Source organism: Perca fluviatilis, chromosome 18, assembly GCF_010015445.1.
Source record: "Perca fluviatilis chromosome 18, GENO_Pfluv_1.0, whole genome shotgun sequence".
NCBI classification, from domain to species: Eukaryota; Metazoa; Chordata; class Actinopteri; order Perciformes; family Percidae; genus Perca; species Perca fluviatilis.
Window position 1 is genome coordinate 8591563 of NC_053129.1, and position 14419 is coordinate 8605981.

Genomic DNA, 14419 nt, shown 5'->3' on the forward strand with positions numbered 1-14419 from the left:
CACCGTCACCACATTTAAGAGTAAACTGAAAACCCTCCTCTTTGATAAAGCTTATAGTTAGGGAGTGAGGAGTTACAGCGTCCGTCTAACCAGGCCCACCTGCTTCTCTTCGTAGTCATCAGATTTATTTATCATATAATCAAATATAGTGAGAGTAGAGGGAGGCAGGCCAGTACAGCCCGATCCGGCAGGGGAGAGTTCAAGCCCAATCCGGCACCTCTCTCTAAGCTAACCTGCCTCTTTTAGTTATGCTATTATAATTCTAGACTACCGGGGAAGTTCCTTCCTTCCTATGAGACACTGAGCTGCTCTCTCATCTCTGTTTTCACTTTTTCTCCTTTTGTATGCATCCTGTCCCAGAACTGCTTGTTATTAACCTAGCTCTGTGGAGTTTACTCCCTGGAGTCCTTTTTTAGTCTTCCTCGCAGAGCTATGCTCTGCGATTCACTGCAATGCCCAGCCGCGTCCTGCTGCGTCCGCTTCATCCGCTTCATCCGCTGCATCCACCTGTGCTCTGCAGTGCCACGTTACATCCCGCAACGCCCTGCTGCGATGTTCATACACACAGAGTAGTCAGTATCCGGTATAGGAGACTGCACTACTCAGTATGACACAACTCACCCCAACCGGATCCGTCAGACACCGCCTACCAAGAGTCTGGGTCTGCCGAGGTTTCTTCCTAAAAGGGAGTTTTTCCTCGCCACTGTCGCAACAGCCTAGACCTACTCTATCTGTAAAGTGTCTCGAGATAACTGTTGTTATGATTTGATACTATACATAAATTGAATTGAATTGAATTGAATTGAATTGAATTAAATTGAATTGAATTATGTCAGCGGCAGAGCTGGAGGATGATGGGGGATTGTTGTCAATTTCCCTGGTGGAAGTCACTGAGGTAGTCAAACAACTCCACAGTGGCAAAGCCCCAGGGATTGATGAGATGGATGTGGGTGTGGAAGGGCTGTCTTGGTTGTCACACCTCTTCAACATTGCATGGAAGTTTGGGACAGTACCTAAGGAGTGGCAGACAGGGGTGGTGGTTCCCCTGTTCAAAAAGAGGGACCAGAGGGTGTGTGCCAATTACAGGGGTATCACACTTCTCAGCCTCCCTGGTAAAGTCTACTCCAAGGTGCTAGAAAGGAGGGTTCGGCCGATAGTCGAACCTCGGGTTGAAGAGGAACAATGCGGATTCCGTCCTAGTCGTGGAACAACAGACCAGCTGTTCACTCTCGCAAAGATCCTGGAGGGATCCTGGGAGTATGCCCAACCGGTCTACATGTGTTTTATGGATCTGGAAAAGGCGTATGACCGGGTCCCCCGGGAGATACTGTGGGAGGTGCTGCGGGAATATGGGGTGAGGGGGTCCCTTCTCAGGGCCATCCAATCCCTGTATGACCAAAGCGAGAGCTGTGTCAGGTGAGGGTTGGCCTCCGCCAGGGCTGTGCTTTGTCACCAATCCTGGTTGTAATATTTATGGACAGGATATCGAGGCATAGTCGGGGTGGGGAGGTGTTGCAGTTTGGTGGGCTGGGGATCTCATCGCTACTCTTTGCAGATGATGTGGTCCTGATGGCATCATCGGCCAGCGACCTTGGCTGGATCAGTTCGCAGCCGAGTGTGAAGCGGCTGGGATGAGGATCAGCACCTCTAAATCTGAGGCCTTGCTTCTCAACAGGAAACCGATGGAGTGCCTACTCCAGGTAGGGGATGAGTCCTTGCCCCAAGTGAAGGAGTTCAAGTACCTTGGGGTCTTGTTAGCGAGTGAGGGGACAATGGAGCGGGAGAATGGTCGGAGAATCGGCGCAGCAGGTGCAGAATTACATTGAAATTATCGCACCGTTGTGACGAAAAGAGAGTTTAGCCAGAAGGCAAAGCTCTCGATCTACCGGTCAATTTTCATTCCTACCCTCACCTATGGTCATGAAGGCTGGGTCATGACCGAAAGAACGAGATCCAGGGTACAAGCGGCCGAAATGGGTTTCCTCAGGAGGGTGGCTGGCGTCTCCCTTAAAGATAGGGTGAGAAGCTCAATCATCCGTTAGGAGCTCGGAGTAGAGCCGCTACTCCTTTGCGTCGAAAGGAGCCAATTGAGGTTGTTTTGGGCATCTGGTAAGGATGCCCCCTGGGCGCCTCCCTAGGGAGGTGTTCCAGGCATGTCCAGCTGGGAGGAGGCCTCGGGGAAGACCCAGGACTAGGTGGAGGGATTATATCTCCAACCTGGCCTGGGAAGGCCTCGGGATCCCCCAGTCGGAGCTGCTTAATGTGGCTCAGGAAAGGGAAGTTTGGGGTCCCCTGCTGGATCTGCTGCCCCCGCGACCCGATCCCGGATAAGCGGACGAAGATGCGGACGACCACCCAAGACGATTGTGATTGGATTAAATGAATGCCAATAAACCACAGTACGTTTTTATCCCAACCAGGAATGGTGTGTGGACTTGCCAGACCCTCGTTTGCAGCGCTGTGGAGGAAGATCTGGCAATGTGAGACTACCAGTGTGGTAACTTAGCCAGCAGATTCTAGTTTCAGTTAGTCAGTCAGTCTCGTTTGTTCCTAGCACCTATGTGTGAATATGTGAATGTTTGTTTGCTCTTTTGCTGAGGCCCTGCTTCAAGCTGCCTCTGACCTGCTGCATTATCTGCCTCAAGACATGTAGCACTCTCCACTGATGTCTCCTCTGCTGCCTGCTCCTCTCCGCCCTGTCCCTACCCTTCCATTGCGATCTGGAGGTTACCCCGGTTTTGTCCCTCTGCCTGCTCTCTGGGTTCATTGCTGCCTACCCGCTCTCGAACCCCAGCTTCAACCTGAAAGTCACTCAGCTTCAGTTCTGTCATTCCCTGCTGCTTTGAGTATGGACTTTCACACTAAAACACATTTAAAAGTGCTTTTCTGACACGTGTTAAGTCTCTGTCTTCTGGGTCAGTAATGGGACATGAACACAAAGGGATGAATAAATTAGGCCAACAGTTCCAGCAACCCGGTCACAGAGAGGACAACAGTTTGCGCTGGCTGATAAGTTTTGTTTTTGATTTAGTAGTGAGAGTGGCCGGGAAAGCACATCGTAGATATTGTTGAAGTTTATCGATGTCGTCTGTGTCGCCATCTGTGCATGTGTGCGTTCAGAGTACACTGGTGTAAATGTTTACATATGTGTATTTCGGTGCCTTAGGTTTATATGAATGTTATCTGTTCTGGGATACTCAGTTGAAATGCAGTATGTTAGCATAAATTTCTCTAGCAGCATGCTAATGCCTAGTATTATTAGTGTTTACACTACTATTGTGCTTATGTGTGTACTCATGTGACACTGCATAATTATTATCGGAGTGTTTACAATGGTTGTGTAGTAGAGAACTATGTTTGGGTTTTTAATTTATTAAGGAGCTGATGTGTGTTATCTGGTATATTGTTTGTTTGTTTGATATGGGCAGCTATAGCTGCTTGAAGTGAAAGTAGTGCTAGTTGCCATTTATTTAAATAAACAACAATGCTGACAGGATGCAACTACGTAGTTGCATCCTGTCAGCGCTGTTGTTTTTGCTTGTATGCTGATATCAACTTTTTTACTGTTTTTTGTAGAACCACACACAAGACACAGACAATCATCTGCTGGCTGCCAATATATCTATTGAAAAACATCAGAGCATTTGACTGCATTCTTACTAATGCACCAGTGGTCACCTATTCCCAAATAGCTACAGTTACAGTCCTAGTTATCAAGTCTCCATAACACTTAGATCACAACACACACATAGGGAGTGTGACTTAATTCTCTACTCAGGACACCCTTACTTCACTATGTCTTTACATTTAATTTTAGTTTGCTTCTATATTTATGCTCTGAATGGTGTTTACAGGTGCTTTAATCATGCCTGCCACTTGACTCTAGTGATGGTCCTCCTGGATATTCAACAGCCATCTTATTCATCTTGACAACAACCCTACAGAGGTTAAATAGCTGGGTTTACATATTGTTCAGTCAGAAATCTTGAATGAGAGATAAAATGTCTTTGAAGCACATTTAACCAAGTCCGGTATGCCCCAATTTTAACCCTTCCTTGAATATTGATTTTGTGCTTGTAATAATAATTCGGGAAGAGTAATCTATGGTCTGTGTCTTCATTCCTATTAACAGTTTTTAAGGGACCTTTTTTATTTTTTAAGGTTATTTTTGTGGCATCTAGGTCTAGACATGAAAGGGGAGAGAGAGGGGGAATGACAAGCAGAAAAGAGCCTCAGGTCGGAATCAAACCCGCAGCTCCTGTAAAGATGACTAAGAACCTATACACAGACGTGCCGTCCACCACTAGGTCACCCAGGCACCCTAACATTAGCATGCTGACAATAGTATTTAGCTTATAGCACTACTGTGCCTAAAGACCATTTTATGTGCAGGCTCCAGCAGAGCTTTCACGTAGCCTATGTAAGTGGCCTGATGTTTATACTTGTGTGCTGGTGCGTGCGTCGAGCCGGCATGTGTGTGTGGGGGGGAATGGGTGATAGAGTGAGGAAGAAATGAGAGAGTGACGGCGATTATCTTCGGAGCGATTACTGACATCAAGTGTCTCCCCTTTTCTTTCTAACCACTGTGGAACATCTGTAGCAGGAATAGTTAACCCTCTCCTTGATTTCATGTTGTTTATGGAGAAGGAGAACCAGGAAATGAGTCGGGGGAAATGCAACGCTACCAAGCCACGGCCGAGCGACGTGCGTCGCTGCAACATGTAGTTACATTTTTCGAGAGGTGCACGTCAGGCTACGGCGTAGGGTCCGGCGTAGACGCAGAGGGGTCTGCGGGGGTACGCCGTCGATTCTACGCAGAAGCATAAAAAGGCCTTAAGCTTGACACAGCCACTTGCATGAATGTAGATGCTTGCTTTGGCTTGGTTGTGGGCTCTGAACTAGGCAGCAGGACTCTATATCTATCTAATAAATAATGACTATTATTATTATTTGATTAATTTGAAACATAGTTTTTTTGGACTATGGTTACTATTTAAGCCAACATTCATTACACTGAAAAGTTATATTCAGCAGTGGTGCCACCGTGGTGTGAAGAAATGAGGGCTCTCCTTTACATACCATGTGCATCTCTTATCGATAATATTGCATCTCTATCCGTAATGGTTATTTCATGTTTGAATAAAGTCATTAAACAACATTTATATGAAGAAGACATATGTTTGATTACTGAAAGGAAACTTGGCCTGCTTAAGCCGTTTAACACAATGTAGCAATGATGACCCCTTCTAATGCCTAAAGTTTAGGTTACGTGTGCAGCACTAAAGTTGTAGTTAGGTGATAAATCATTATTCTTTTTCTTCTTGCTTGTCTCATACCTTTAAATTGTTGTGCCAACTATAGTGGTGCAAAATGAAAGTGCAGATGACATAGCCTCAGAGAAAAAAAAGAATCTCATCCAAGAGGCTCAAAATGTGGCCAACAATCATATTTAGAATCAGAATATATCTATTCTATTCACCTTATTTTTAACGGAAATACGGATGCAGCTAGTTGACGGATTTTTTGTGCGAGACTTCCGGTCAAGCACTTCCGCTCACTGGCTAGCTAAACCAGCTAAACTCACTTTTCACCGTAGCGGTTAATCCTTCATAACAACTAAGTTAACAAATCGTTACGGCTTCGAGGAAGACCGGGATTGTTTGTGCAGTTAGAGGGTGTCATAATAACTGGTACAAAAGAAAACTTTACTTGGAGCAGGAGTGTTTTAATCACCGAACGCCAACGAGAGCTGAATGTGGATGCGATGCGCCCTACAACCTTTACCCGCCGCCGAAGAATGAGGAATCCCTTCGCCTGCGGTTAAAAGCTTTAAATTTGAAGAAACCACCGAAGCGACCGTATGTTTGTTCTTTTCATTTCGTGAACACAAGACCTACAGTAGACCACCCGATACCAGAAAAGTGGCTGGGCTACGAAGTTCCAATAAAAACTCCAAGGAGACGTGTCAGGAGGTTAGCAGACACAGGTAAGTTAACGGATGTTTAATTATAGAATATGGTGCAAAAGTTCATTTATTTCAGTAATTAAACTTAAAAGGTGAAACTAATATAGTATATACTAATATATTATATAGACTCATTACATGCATTATATAATATATTAGTTTCACCTTTTAAGTTTAATTACTGAAATAAATGAACTTTTGCACCATATTCTTATATTTCGAGTTTCACCTGTATGCTCTCACATAAAGCCAACTGTCTTTTAAGTTTCTTCTCTCTGTATATTTATTGATATATCTGTATTTTTTTCATCCCTGCTAGCCCAGGGCATTTGTAAAAATTGGAAGCAATGTAATGCAATATGATTATTTGAATGAGCACTAATACAGGTGTTGCTCTATTAGCTTGGTGTTAACATAGTTGTAAGTACTCTAGGTATGCTTTATGTTGTTTGCTAAACTGGTTGTGGGCTTATTAGGGCCCGAGCGCCGACAGCGGCGAAGGCCCTATTGAAACTGAAGGAATTATTTTTCTATTCTTTCTTTCTTTCTTTCTTTTTCCCGTCAAATGAATTGCCTTTTTGAGGGGCTTAACATATTCAAAAACTCACCAAATTTGGCGGTCGCATCAAGTCTGGTGAAAATTTACGTATTTTAAGGGTTTCGGGAATAGGCGCACAAAAATGGCTCGCTAGCGCCCCCTAGAAAGTTAAGAAAATTGAGCCCCTGCAGTGCGTTTAACGTAGACTCACGAAACTTGGTACACATATGTATCATGTCAAGATGTACAAAATACTTCATTAGAGCCATACCCTAAACCCAACAGGAAGTCCGCCATTTTGAATTAAATGTTTGAAATTAGTGCGATTTCTGCCATTTCCACATGTCGTACTTTAACGAACTCCTCCTAGAGATTTCATCCGATCAACTTCAAACTCGGTCTGTACCATCTTAAGATGTTAAAGATGAAAAGTTGTTAAAAGAAAAACTTTTCGTCATAGGGCGTGGCCGTGGCAGGGCGGCCATTTTGTGGGTTTCGCCGCCGAAACAGGAAGTGGGTGTAACTCGTGTGTACGTTGTCCGATTACCTCGAAACTTTTCAGCATTCATAAGAGTCCAACCCTGAGGACAAATAAAGGCCGATATTTACTTAAAGTCATAGCGCCCCCTAGTGGCAACAGGAAGTAGGCCTAAAAGTCAAGGTGCTATACTTTAACAAACTCTTCCTAGAGATTTCATCCGATGGACTTCAAACTTGGTCTGTACCATCCCAACACCTTAACGATGAAAAGTTATAAAAAGAAAAACTGGCGTGGCGGCCATTTTGAGTGTTTAGCGATGAACAAAGAAGTTGTTGTAACTTGAGTGTACGTTGTCGTATCTCTCCGAAATTTCTCACGATTGACAAGGGTCCAGGCATGAGGACACCTAAAGGTCAAAATTGACTTTTGGTCATAGCGCCCCCCGCTGGCAACAGGAAATCTGCCTTATATGACAAACATCATCCGATTTGCATGAAACTCAGAATGTGTGGTCTACGTGTGATACTGAGCCGCCCCCTATAATATGGCCACGCCCACTTACTCAGGCCACGCCCCCTTTCATAACATTTGAACCGTTTAAGGTAGAGTCTTGTGTGAGGTGTTATTGAACTCAGCAGAGAGTTCCTTCTTTATTGGTGATGGTTTGGCCCGCCCCCTATGTTTAAGCCACGCCCCCTTTTATTACTAATGGCCCGATTGATGTAAACACTTGTGTGAGGTATCATTCATCTCAGCAGAGGCTTCATTTTTAATTGGTGATGGTTGGACCCGCCCCCTATGATTTAGCCACGCCCCCTTTCACAGCTAATGAACCGTATGACGTAGAGTCTTGTGTGAACTATCGTTGAACTTGGCGGGGAGTTCCCTTTTCATTGGTGACGGTTTGCGGCGTCTGAGTGCTGCGCAAATGCACGGTCGCAAGGAGTGGCGTCCGCCGGTAACCCCGACGCGCGCAGAGGCGCGAGGGCCCGTCCATCGCTGCTCGCAGCTTTAATGTGGTCTTGTGTTTGGCAGATGACAGCCACTGTGTTGAGGAAGCTGACCAGGCCGTTCCACAGTCAGAGCCACCTACGCATAAAGATGCTGACACTCAGTGGGAGGTTCAGGCACTGATGGATCACACCTACATATTAGGACAAAAGAAGAATCATGTATGCGACAGAGAAACACAATGTGGTGAAGAACCCCTTGCCCATGCCATCCTGAAGAATGACACTAGCTGTGTGTTGTACACAGGCCTTTCTCTCATTGCCTTTTTTGATCATGTTAAATATCTGGAACAGTTCTATAAAGCAAACTTTAAGATGCACGTAATGGATCAACTATTGATGACCATGATGAAACTTAAGTTGAATCTACTCCAGGGTGATTTTGCAGAACGCTTTGCTGTGTCCCAGGGGTTAGTGAGCAGGATCCTCTCCTACTGGATAGACACAATGGAGGAGCACATGAGAATCTACATTCCTTGGCTGCCACGGGAGACAATCCGGAGCACAATGCCTCAGTGCTTCAGGGAGAAGTTCCCCAACACCACCTGCATCATTGACTGCACTGAGACCACCCTGCAGAAACCACACAACCTTGACTCCAGAGGCGAGTCATACAGCCATTATTATTCCAGCAATACTATAAAGTATTTAGTTGCTATTGCCCCGTGTGGGCTTGTTATGTTCATTTCTCCTGCTTATGGAGGCAGGTGTAGTGACAAGTTCATTACTCAGGAGTCTGGCTTCCTGGAGTATCTTCGTCCCGGCGATGAAGTGATGGCAGACAGAGGCTTTACCATCAGAGATTTGCTGTTTGAGAGAAAGGTTAACCTTGTTCTACCAGCGTTCACTCATAAAGGAGGGCAGTTGTCTGATGAGGATGTAACTGCCACAAGGAGGATTGCAAATGTGCGCATACATGTGGAAAGGGTTATCAGGAGGCTCAAAGTGTTCAAGTGTTCATAATCTCCCAGACTGTACCCATCAACTTGGCACACAAAATGGACAAAATCCTTAGAATCTGTGCAGCCCTTGTAAACATGCAGGGTGAAATCATCCACGAGGATGCTGATTGAGCATAGAAGTTTACATGTCAAAAAGATCCTGATTTCCACTGTAGCTTAATATTTGTAAATAATTATTTGACAACCTGCAGTGCCTTGATTGTACTATCATTTGCACATATCATTTGTCTTTAACATTTTAATTTTCAGGTATCTCTATTCTGCACTGCTGATTAGTTATTTTACAGTAAACTGTAAACCAATGAAATTATAATGCACAAGAATGTGTTTTGGATCTCAGGTTTTAAAAAATTGTTAGTGTTTGGCACCTTTTCAAGTATTGTATAATATCAACTTATTTTTAGACTTTAAATGTTTACAGAAAAATGATATTTAACTTGTGTCCAAATAAAATGTTTTTTATTAAAATTTTCAAGTTTTTCAATCTGTTTTTTCAATCTGTTTTTTCAATCTGTTTTTTCAATCTGTTTTTTCAATCGAGTGGATGTTGCCCTAACCACATGTAAATAACTAAAGAAGTGTATTTTATGTACATAAACTGGCAAAAAGATACAGTATTTCACGAATGGAATTTATTAACTCATGTCATTTGTTTACATTTTATTTATTTATTTTATTTATTTATTTTCAGGACAATGCACATTTAATGAACATGTGCAGCAGTACACGTAAAAGTGCCAGATTGTAGCCCAAAGGCTAATTTCCATCTGTAGTCCCATTTGGCAGATATAGATTACAATAACAAGGCATAAGAAAAACACTATTAACATTTGCGATTTAAATTAGGATAAAACAGAATGAAAGAAAAAAATAACAGGACAAATTATTAGTAAATGTTAAAACAGAGACACAACATACATATGCTTCACTAAGCTAATACAGTATAGCATACAAGTAGGGGTAACCCATACTTGGTTAGCTCGAAGACAAAATATATACAGTAATAACATTTGTTCTATGAAGCAAGGAAAAACAAATCAAATCAATCAATCAAGACACTTTATTAGTAAGTGTTAAGACAAAGACGCAATTCATTAGTATACTCTATGGGCTATTACGGTACAGAATGCAGTCAGAGGTGATTGCACGTTTGATTAGCTCTGAGCCACACCTTTACCTGGCTCTTAACGGTGGCAAGAGTGGGACATTCCCTTATAGTTGTGGGTATTGTGTTCCATAATGCACTGCCTTTAATAGATAGTGCATTTTGGCTAAAAGAAGTTTTTCTAAAAGGAACCTCACTGTCCCTGTTTACAACAGCTCTAGTAATCCGAGTCTGTCTGTATTTAATAAATTCTTGCAATGGGGGTGGCGCCAAGCCATGTAGTACTTTATAAACTAAGCATATTGAGGAAAATTTACAAAAATTTTCAAAAGTCAATAAGTTGTATTTCTCTAAGATTTTGCAATTATGATAAGAAAAAGGTTTTGGTACATTGAATGTAATTACAATTATTCACTTTAAAAATGGCAGAGGTGTCAATTCCAGGTTCAGAAAGTAAAAGTCCTGCCATGTGTTTATTCTATGGAGCTAAATCGGGGCCAAATGTTTTGTTAATTTGAAAAAAATATATATAGTTGAAAAACTAAAGCTTGAAATTGAAAATTTAAGTTTTGGTCAAAACTTGGAAAAAATAAAACCATGTATTCAAACTAAAAATAAGTGTACCAATTTTTGAATAAAATTTAGATTCAATTCTGGAATTATTTTGAATAAATTATAAATTTTCATTTTTCACTTTTATATTTCTTTTCAGTTCCACATTTCATGTTTTCAGATTCAAAACTTATTTTTTTTTCCGGCTTCAAATCTTTTTTTTCAGTTTCAAATCTTTTTTTTCGGTTTCAGATCTGTTTTTCACTTTCAGATCATTTTTTTTCAGTTTCAGACTTTTGGCCCTGATTTTGCGTAGGGGGCGTGGCTTCAACTCAGAGGGGCGTGGCATTATGAGTGACAGCCTAACAAAGAAGGCAGAAGACTCCTCTGTAATGTTGCCTTCAGGAAATGGTGTTACAGTGAGAACTATGACTGAATGCTTTCTATCCACTATATATGATAAACTGTTTTACTTAACAAACATGAAAATAAAAAAAAATTGTTTTGGACAACACATGGTACCAATTACACTATAAGAGCAATAAACTGTGCCAGATTGTGCAGTTCAGCAGGAACAATGACTTCTCCCACTTCCATGTATGACTTATAGCACCACTGATGATGGAGAGATGGGCAGGATGTTCTCAGAGACATCAGAACTTTCTTTGTGGTGCCTGAAACATATATTGCTCAACCTTTTGGGGACTAAATTACGCCGTGTCCCTGAGTTCCAGTGGCGCTGCTCATCTGTGCAGGACAATCCAGTCAGACCTTTGGACACTGCAAACTGCACCTTTAACAAAGTTTAAATAGAACAGTTGCATATTTTTAATGTATTACAGTCCTTGGTGTCACAATACTCATATAGAAAAATATGGACAGCTATAAACTGTCCATATTTTTCAACTTACCTTGATGATGTACTTAAACAAATTGCCATTCGAGATTAGACTGGTATGAATTAGAATTGGTGAAAAGAGAAACTTACTTACCTACACAGAAGAGGTGGTTCGCCAAAATGTGGTGTGCTGACAGAATATTACATTTACCCAAACTTGAATGACCTTACCTTAACCCAAGGAGCATCAATGAACAAGAGATTAGACTTTTACTTATCTGGAAAAGGTCTGTTAATAAAAAAATAAAAACGTTAGTCATATACTAAAATTTATTTAACAAATGCTTTAGAAGCCAATGTTTTCATCAGCTCTTTAGCACTTATTTGTATTGTCTGGGTATCAAATAGAAATAAACTTGAAGCTTCAATGTAAATCTAGCTTAATCTAATCTAAAATCTATTTTATTTTAATGTGACAAACTTGCATCAAGAGCTCGGTGAGTACACATCAGATTGGTACAATGTTGTGTCAAACTTCAAGCCTAAACATTATGAGGTAGGCAACAGTTCAGTTAACGTTTTGATATCAAATTGTAACGTTAGTTAAATCCCAAACATTTAGCACTGCTATCTATGTAAAATAAACTGACAATCTAATCACAACGAGGCAACAGCTAATGTTAGTATATTTTGACACTGAACCATAGACTGTATATAAAACAGACAACTGAACAGGCAATTCATTAACCAACCTTCCATAAGATCGCCGCTGCGTGACTGCAGGACTTCCCCTGTCCCGCGACACAGGAGCACCCGGCCGTCTCAACAGTGCCGGTATATATAGTCAGGATCCATGCAGAGTGAACGTCAGACTTGCTTTGACTTGGTTGAACATTAGCCTTCATAAATACCAGTTCATCGATGATGTTGTTATTGATTAACACCTTCCCAACTTTTCCACTGTGAAGGTACTGATACGCCTCTGTACTTTTATAATTGCACATTGTAGACCCATCCGCACCAAGTGACAACACAAAATAATTAAATATGTCCTCGTACGTGATCTGAGGCCACTTCTTCATGTCATCCTCCCACTCATGAATAGTTTGAGGGTGTGGCACTGACCTGCCATTTGGATTATTAAGCGATTTTTGGAAATGTTCCCACGACATAGTTAACCAATTTAGTTAAGCTAATGGTTTGTGTTAGTGTTGCCCAGGGAAGCGATGAAACGGAAGTCCCGCACAAAAACCGGAAGTTCGACCCATATTTACTTCCGCGTTCGAAAATAAGGCAAATTATATCTATCTATCTACAGTCTATGTGTGTACATAGTGTGTGCCACCTACGTCAACTTTTGCACACAGCCTTAGTGGAGCATGGGGAACTACTGAGTGGAGTTTTGTGTTAATCTGAGTAAATAATGCTCATAACTTCCTGTTTTGACTGCAACCTTCAGGACGTTGTTGCTCTGTAACTTGTGAATAGTTACTTTTAGATGATCTTTTACAAAATAGCATAAACAGACAGTTCACTATAATGCACTGTTGTGCCTTAATATGTCATTTATATTGCATAATAAAAAAAGATGACAAAACATGATGCTGAGATGCAGGTAGGAAAGTCTAATCACACATTCTTGATCTTTATTCAGTACTCCAGAGAATATGTCAAAGCAGTTTTGTGTTAGAAAAATCACCTTGAAATATTTTCCCAGAAATGATCATTCTGAAAGCTGATCTGAACCAGCTGTAAAAGAAAGCATAAATAAATGGATTGAGCATGGAGTTTAACAGTGCAAGCCAGTTAAGTGTTTCAAACAATGGAAGTGGCACTGACACATGGGGCAAAAGCTGAAAGGTAAAACAGAGAAAGAAAGGAGTCCAACACATCAGGAAAACTCCCAAAACGGTTGCAAGAGTTTTAGTGGCCTTTCTCTCCATCTTACTGACAGTTGCTCCAGACTTTTTGCTCTGCCAGGTGTTATTCTGGATGCTGCGTGCCTGTTTCTGTGCCACAAGGAAAATCTTTAGGTAGATACAGAGCATTACAATCACTGGTAGATAAAATGAGAAGATGGGTCCAAAAATGTTTGCAAGTAGGACATCATTAAAACAATTTACTTCACATTTTTCATGTTTTAAATCTGGAATCATAAAGCCAATTGTAACTAGAACAGAAACACCCCAGATGAGCAGGATCATGACCATGACAACGTTAACATTTATCTTAGTTCTGTAGATCAGAGGCTGACACACTGCATAATATCTGTCAATGGAAATACAACATAAATTCAAAATGGAAGCTGTGCTCAACATTGCATCAAAGCTGTCTCGTACTTTGCAATATATCTTTATAATAAAAACACGAGGTTACAGTGAATGCCATGCTGACAGGAAAAACTACAAAACCAACAAGCAGGTCAGCCACAGCCAGAGAGAGAATGAGAGAGTTAGTAGGAGTGTGGAGCTGTTGGAAGTAGATGATGGAGATTATTACAAGAAGGTTTCCACATACTGTGACAACAGATAATGAGCCAAGGAAAATATATAATAAAACACACATTGGAGAAGGGTTGCCTTTCATTATGTTAAAGAAATTATCTATTTCATAACAAAGATGCATGTAATCAACATCAGTGTGGTTGACAGTTACATCTGGTGCCATGTTTCTGGGTTCCTGCAAATCAGTTTTCGTTAAATGATTAGCAATATTTACAGTAAAAAATATTTATTTTAAAATAGTTTGAAGTGCATGAATGCTAAACTACAAGAATAGTTTTAATAGTTCTCTACAATAAAATTAATATTTTCAGTTAATATCATACCTTTTTAGAGCTCAAAATAGTTCTGCATCAGTATTGATGGGTGTTCTTCATTACTGTCACTGTGCACAATCTTTTATCAACGTTTATCTCTTTATCACCACCAATCAGCAGTGGGACTTTTCATCATGACGACATTAGATG

The 14419-nt window shown here is 41.4% G+C and overlaps 1 protein-coding gene and 1 pseudogene across 1 annotated transcript; one reads left to right on the forward strand and one right to left on the reverse strand.

Annotated features, from left to right (window-relative positions):
* Positions 1-1391: 1391 nt before the first annotated feature.
* Positions 1392-9067, forward strand: LOC120546384 (annotated as a pseudogene).
* A 4054-nt stretch (positions 9068-13121) lies between these two features.
* LOC120546385 (trace amine-associated receptor 1-like) lies at positions 13122-14037 on the reverse strand. The gene is made up of 2 exons (XM_039781312.1): positions 13797-14037; positions 13122-13726 (listed from the first exon to the last, which is right to left on the reverse strand). Exons 1-2 carry the CDS (start codon positions 14035-14037, stop codon positions 13122-13124), a joined length of 846 nt encoding a protein of 281 aa, XP_039637246.1.
* Between the last annotated feature and the right edge of the window lie 382 nt (positions 14038-14419).